The sequence below is a fragment of the Rhincodon typus genome, unplaced genomic scaffold, assembly GCF_021869965.1.
Source record: "Rhincodon typus isolate 14 unplaced genomic scaffold, sRhiTyp1.1 hic_rhity00000125, whole genome shotgun sequence".
NCBI lineage: Eukaryota > Metazoa > Chordata > Chondrichthyes > Orectolobiformes > Rhincodontidae > Rhincodon > Rhincodon typus.
Genome location: NW_025965763.1, coordinates 105,670 through 112,762, shown reverse-complemented (window position 1 = coordinate 112,762; position 7,093 = coordinate 105,670). Strand labels below are relative to the sequence as shown.

General features: G+C 51.3%; 1 protein-coding gene across 1 annotated transcript in view; it reads left to right on the top strand.

Moving 5' to 3' along the window:
- Positions 1-314: 314 nt before the first annotated feature.
- LOC125488280 (methionine--tRNA ligase, cytoplasmic-like) overlaps positions 315-7,093 on the top strand; it is a 34,166-nt gene continuing 27,387 nt past the window's right edge. Inside the window, exons 1-3 of the mRNA XM_048621213.1 lie at positions 315-588; positions 2,744-2,834; positions 6,152-6,230. Of these exons, the coding sequence (XP_048477170.1) occupies positions 486-588; positions 2,744-2,834; positions 6,152-6,230 (273 nt within the window). The 5' untranslated portion in view covers positions 315-485. The remainder of the gene's footprint in view (positions 589-2,743; positions 2,835-6,151; positions 6,231-7,093) is intronic.

Here is a 7,093-nt window from a genome sequence, read left to right as displayed (position 1 = left end):
GAGCGATGACGGATGGTGTGACGCGCTGCTCCATGGTCGTTGTAGTCCTCGCACCCCTACATCCCGTTTTGAGTGGCAGCGCACGAACTACAACCACCGGTGTGCCTCGGGCAAGGCCGGCCATTTTTGACATCCTGACACTACCGTCTGTTTGCATGGGCGCGGTGGCCCATGGGGACTGTAGTCCTCAGTCCCTTTAAACCCCAGTTTGATGAGGAGCCGATGAACTACAAGCCGCTGTGGCACATGCGTCGCACCGGCAGTCTTCGGCGCCCAGACCCTCGTGGATGTTCGACTGGTCGCTGCCCCTCATGGGAGTTGTAGTCCCTCTCCCTGTCGTGCCCCATTCTGAGGGAGGACGTGGAAACTACAACATCCAGCGCCCTTCCAACTCCATCCGCAAGTTTGTCTGGCAGAGCTTCTTTTAAAGCGAGGTTGCATCAGTCGGGACCAGGGCAAGAGTAAAGGGAGAGAAAGGGAAGGACATGAGGCTGTTCGTGAGCCCGGGTAACCCCAGCAACCTCAAAGTGCTGTTGGCTGTGGAGGTGACAGGCCTGAGGCCTGAGGTGCAGTCTGTCAGTGAGCAAGGTTTGTAATTGGGTTTGGGCTTGTGGGGGAATAGGGGGTATTTAATCTGCATGCCCCAGCTCTGCTCCCTCTTACTCTTCCTCCCTATCAATCTTCTAGGAAGCTTGAGGTATCCTTGGCTGTGAATATTTGTGTGGGATTTTGTTGCTTTGGGTGTGTGGGATCTTGCTGTGCATCAACATGTTGGTTCCCCCCACCCCGCCCCCTTGCACCTCCTGGCCATCTGCATCCTCAGCTGTGCTTCCTGTTCCCCTTCCTCCCCATCAGTCGTCCAGGGAGCTCGCGATGTCCCTGGCTGTAAGTGTTTGTGTGGGTTTTTGTTGTTAAGGGTGTGTGGGATCTTGCTGTGCATCAACATGATGGTTTCCCTCTTCTCCACCACCACCACCACCACCACCCCCCAACCTCCTGACCGTAGGCCTAAAGCCTGAGGTGCAGCCTGTCAGTGAGCTAGGTTTGGGCTTGGGCGGGCAATGGGGGTATTTAATCTGCATTTCCCAGCTCTGCTCTCTCTTACAGTTCATCCCTATCAATCTTCCAGGGAGCTTGAGATATCCCTGGCTGTAAGTACTTGTGTGGGTTTTTGTTGTTAAGGGTGTGTGGGATCTTGCTGTGCATCAACATGTTTCTCCACCGCACCCCCCCCCCCCCCCCCCGCCATTCCTCACACTTTTACCTCCTGAAAACATGCACCCCCGGCTCTGCTTCCTCACCCCCAACCCCCCACATCCCTGTCGATCTTCTTCTGGGGATCTTGAGAGTTTCCATCCTGGGTGTGGGTGATTATGTTCCTCTTTTCGGATGTGTGGGATCTTTACTGTGTCTGCTTCCCCCGCCCTCAACTCCCGTATGCCACCTGACCACATACGTCTCCAACTCTGCTGCCTCCCCCACTCTTGTCGACTTTTCAGGGATCTTTGCTTTCTCCTGGGCCGAAGTATTTCTATGGGGTGTGTTTTGGTGGACGGGGGCGGTGAGCAGAATCTTGCTGTGCACCAACACGTTGGCGCCCCCCCAAATTATCGAACTCCCTGATCGTGTACATCCCAGCATGCTTTGTGCCTCCAGCCCACGTCATTCCTCGAAGGAGCATGAGATTTTCCTGGGGAGGTGGGTGTCGTTTATTTTGTGTTTTTTAAGGTGTGTGGGGGATCTTGCTGTGCGCCAGCCTGTTGCAAACCCCCCCCCCCCACGTACTCCCTGACCATATGCAGCCCCAGCTCTGCTTCCTACACCCCCACACTCCCTTGTCAATCTTCTGGGGAGCTTGAGATTTTCCGAGCCAGGTAACTTTTTTTGATTTTTTTTTTTTAAAAAGGCGTACGGCATTGTAATCACAGTGTGGAAGCAGGCCATTCAGCCCATCGAGTCCACACTGACCTTCCAAACAATATCCCACCCAGACCCACCCCCTTTACCCTATCCCTGTAACCCTGCATTTCCCACGACCAATCCACCCTAACCCGCACATCCCTGGACACACTATGGGACAATTTAGCACGGCCAATCCCACCCTAACCTGCAAATCCCTGGACAGTACGGGACAATTTAGCACAGCCAATCCACCCTAACCTGCACGTCCCTGGACGCTATGGGACAATTTAGCATGGCCAATCCACCCTAACCTGCACGTCCCTGGACGCTATGGGACAGCTTAGCACGGCCAATCCAACCTAACCACCTCTCCTTCCTATCCCCATCCCTGCCCACCATATCAATCTATCAGGGAACCCAAGATTTTCCTGGTTGTAGAGATTTTGTTTTGGGCGGGTGGTGTGGGAACACCGGGACTAGTGTGGGCTCTTTCTGTCTTTCTGTCTTTCTCGCACGCTCTCCCAATTGTTGTTGCCGGGGCTTGGGGGTGGATGGTGGGGAATTAGGCCTTTTTTTTCTTCAATCCGGGGATGGGTGGGTCGGGTGGGGACGCTCGGCGACGTCGGGCCCTTCTGGGATCTTGCTGTGCGTGGTTAGTCTGCCTGTTTCCCCCACCGTGAGGGGATGGGGGGGTCGGTGGGAGCGCCGTCTCCGTGTGGGAGGGACTTTTGTTGGTGGCTCGACTGGGGAAACAGGGCAGCCATTTGTGTAAAGAAACATTAAAAATCTCCCTGACACCCCCTTCTCTCTCTCTCTCGCTGTCTCTCTGCCCCTGTTCCAGATCGTGTTGTTCCTTTCCTGGTTCAGCCCCGGCTACCAGCCCTGCAAGTAACCAGTGGCGAGTTCCTGTTCTCCGCCAATGCCATTTGCCAGTGAGTACCGGGTTGGGAGGGCAATAATTTAAGTCTCCTCTACACGCCGCCACGAGCCAACGTTTGTCAGAAACCGGGAACAAAAAAACAGAAGTTGCTGGGAAAGCTCAGCGGGTCTGGCAGCGTTTGTGAAGTTGTGGGGGGGGGGGGGGAGAAATGAAATCCAGAGCCGAAACGTTTCGGGCCAGGGTGACCCTTCCTTCCTCGGCACAAGTTCGTCAGAAATCCCCCTTCCTGAAAAGGCAGCGGCTGTACAACATGAGCGAGGCGTATAGGCCATGGTCAAAAAGTGCGGCGGCAGGCCCTTCGACCCATCTTGCCCATGCTGACCGGGTTTCCTGAACTGTACTATACTGGCCCAGTTTGCCTGCATTTGGCCAGTATCCCTCTTAAACCCTTTCTATCCACCTACCCATCCAAATGTTGTAGAGTGATAGAGTCGTACAGCGTGGAAACAGACCCTTCAGTCCCACCCATCTGTGCTGGCCAGATATCCTAACTTAATCTAGGCCTAGGCGATGGCCTAGTGGTATTATCGCTGGACTGTTAATCCAGAGACCTGGATGACATTCTGGCGACCCGGATTCAAATCCCGCCACGGCAGATGGTGGAATTTGAGTTCAATAAAAATATCTGGAATTAAGAAGAGTCTAACGATGACCATGAATCCATTGCCGATTGTCGGGAAAAACCCATCTGGTTCACTAATGTCCTTCAGGGAAGGAAACTGCCATCCTTACCTGGTCTGGCCTACGTGTGACTTCCAGAGCCACAACAATGTGGTTGGCTCTGAACTGTGCTCTGGGCAATTAGGGATGGACAATAAATGCTGCCTAGCCAGTGATGCCCTCATCCCATTAACGAATAAACAAAAATCTAGTCTCGTTTGCTAGCGTACACATGTGTAAATCTATGGGGTGAATTTGCATTTGCGGATTTGCAACTGCAGATGCATCCTATTTTGTTCAAAAAACTCTCAATTTGCAGACGGTCAGTGTGGCATTTTATAAATGCCTACTTTGTAAATAAAACCAAGTTGATACACAGACAGATTCTAAGCAAGGCCTCACACCTATAAGTGCATTGTCTGACCTGCGATGTTACCTCTGGTGTGCTGAGGGAACTGATAAAACCTTTAGTTATCTTGGGGCAGTGACCTGAAATAAATTCTGGACTTTGCATATTAATCCTTTCTAATTGATTAAAGATTTAACAGTCATCTTGGGTTTGTTCAACACATTCGCAGCAGGTCTATGACCCTTCGATCTTTTGCTTATAAATTCTATGTCGAATGCCACCTCTCTCACTGACACCTGAAGAAGGAGCGAGACTCTGAAAACCTGTGTTTTCAAATAAACCTGTTGGACTATAACCTGGTGTCATGTGATTCCTGACTTTGTCCCACCCAGTCCAACACCGGCACCTCCACATCAATGCCCTCTAGTTTTTTAAAACTTTCCCCCTCTCCCCTTAAACCTATGCCCCTCTAGTTTTGGACTCCCCCACTCCTGGGGGTCTCGACCTTGTCTATTCACCCTATCCATGCCCCTCATGATTTTATAAACGTCTATAAGGTCACCCCCTCGGCCCCCAATGCTCCGGGGGGGAAGAAAGTCCCAACCTCTCCTTTATAACTCAAACTCTCCAGTCTCGGTAACATCCTGGTCAATCTTTATCTGAAACCTTTCAAGTTTCACAACATCCTTCCTATAGCAGGGAGATCAGAATTGCACACAGTATTCCAAAATTGGCCCTGACCAATGTCCTGTACAGCTGCAACATGACCCTCCCAATTCCTATACTCAACGCACTGACCCATAAAGGCAAGCGTACCAAACACCACCTTCACCGCCCTGTCTACCTGCCACTCCACTTTCAAGGAACTATGTACCTGCTCCCCAAGATGTCTCTGTTCAGAAACACTTCCCAGGACGTTACCGTTAAGTGTATAATTCCTGCCCTTGTTTGTCTTACCAAAATGCAATACCTTGCAGTTATCTAAATTAAACTCCATCTGCCATTCATCAACCCGCTGGCCCAGTTGATCAAGATCCCGCTGCATTCCCAGATAAGGATGGTGCCGGGGTTGGAGGACCTGAGCTACAGGGAGAGGCTGGGGCTGTTTTCCCTGGAGCTTCGGAGGCTGAGGGGTGACCTTTATAGAGGTTTATAAAATCATGAGCGGCGTGGATAGGATGAATAGACAAGGTCTTTTCCCTTGGGGGTGGGGGGAGTCCAAAACAAGAGGGGCATGGGTTTAAGGTGAGAGGGGAATGGGACCTGAGGGGTAACTTTTTCACGCAGAGGGTGGTGCGTGTGTGGAACGAGCTGCCAGAGGAAGTGGGTGGGGGCTGGTACAATGACAACATTTAAAAGGCATCCGGATGGGGACATGGATAGTAAGGGTTTAGAGGCATATGGGAATTAAATGCTGGCAAATGGGACTGGATTAATTTAGGATATTGGGTTGGCATGGACGAGTTGGGCCGAGGGGTCTGTTTCCGTGCCGTACGTTTCTGCTGTCCACTGTACCACCAACCTTGGTGTCACCCTCAAACTTACTAACCTTCCCTCCTAAATTTTCATCCCAATCTTTTAGATAAATGACGAATGACGGTGGACACAGCACCGATGCCTGTGGTATGCCACTGGTCACAGGCCTCTAGTCTGAAAAACACCCCTCTACCACCACCCTTTTTTTTTCCTTTAATATTTTATTCATTCATGGGATGACCAGGCAGCATTTATTGCCCATCCCTAATTGTCCTGAGGGTTTTTTTAAGAGTCAACCATATTGCTGTGGGTCTGGAGTCACATGTAGGCCAGACCGGGTCAGGATAGCAGTTTCCTTCCCTAAAGGGCATTAGTGAACCAGATGGGTTTTTCCTGACAATGGATTCACGGTCATCATTAGATTCTTAATTCCAGATAGTTTATTCAAATTCCACCATCCGCCTTGGCGGGATTCGAACCCAGGTCCCCAGAACGTTATCCGCGTCTCTGGATTCACAGTCCAGTGATAATACCACTGGGCCATCGCCTCCCATCAGGGTCCAGGCCCTAGCGTTAACCGTGTGAGCCCTGCCCCCAAAACAAATCTCTCGCTGAGAAGCTACAGCCTTGTGTCCGTGCGCACAGCGACATGCCTGCGTGTGGATACTCCTATACTCCTCTTGTTTCTGTATAATGCGGAGATTTGAATCCCTCCCTGTACCTCCTTTGGTGCGGTCTGGCCAAATTTTGTTCCAGTATAACATTGTGTTCCTGCTTTCTAATTAAATTCTTTCCTTTTTTTCCCCACTTTATTCCATTGGCAGATATTTATTTACCCTCAGAGGTGAGGAGCCAAATGATATAACTAACCAGTGGTTGGAATGGGATGCCACACAGTTACAGGTAAGGCTCTCGCTGTGACCATAGGAAGCTCAGCCAAGTGGACCTCATAGAATATGAGTTCCCTGATTGGGGCTGTTTACCTGCTCCAATCAGGGAGCCCTGGCTGACAGATAGAAACAGGAGCGTCCAGGGTTCTGCTCTCTCTCTCTCTCTCTCTCTCGTCGCTGGTGGATCAGTGTTAAGGACTGCTCATGTGTAAATAAAGGGTGAGTTAGTGACGGGATACCAGTCTCTGTGGAGTTATTTCAGTGTGCGTGTGTGAGTGATGCTCGGGGGGGTGGGGGAATCTCCCACCCCCTGTCCTTGTGGAGGTAAGGGGTGTTGGGTTCGGAAGGTGCAGTCGGTCGGAGGAGGAGCCTCAGCGAGTCGCTGCGGTGCGTCTCGTAGACAGTACACACTGCTGTGGCTGTGAGAGTGCTGCAGCGCAGCCAGTAGTCAACAAGCAGGAGTTTGAAGAGGGTGTGACTTGGTGGGGGGTGCGGGGGAAGCTAGATGTGGGGGAATGGAAGAGATGGCGATGGGTTTAAGGTTGAGTTTTGAGTAGAGGAGCTGGGACGTCACGTTGAGGTTGTACAGGGATGTTGGTGAGGCCTCTTCCGGAGCGCACTGTCCAGTTCTGGTGCCCCCGCCCCCCCTTATAGGAAGGATATTATTAAACTGGAGAGGGTTTGGGAGAGATTTACCAGGATGTTGCTGGGTATGGAAGGGTTGAGTTATAAGGAGAGGCTGGGACTATTTTCACTGGAGGTTGAGAGGAGAAGTTTGTGAAATAATGAGGAATACAGATAGGGTTAATGGTACAAAACCAGAAGTTGCTGGAAAAGCTCAGCAGGTCTGGCAGCATCTGCGAAGGAGAAAACAGT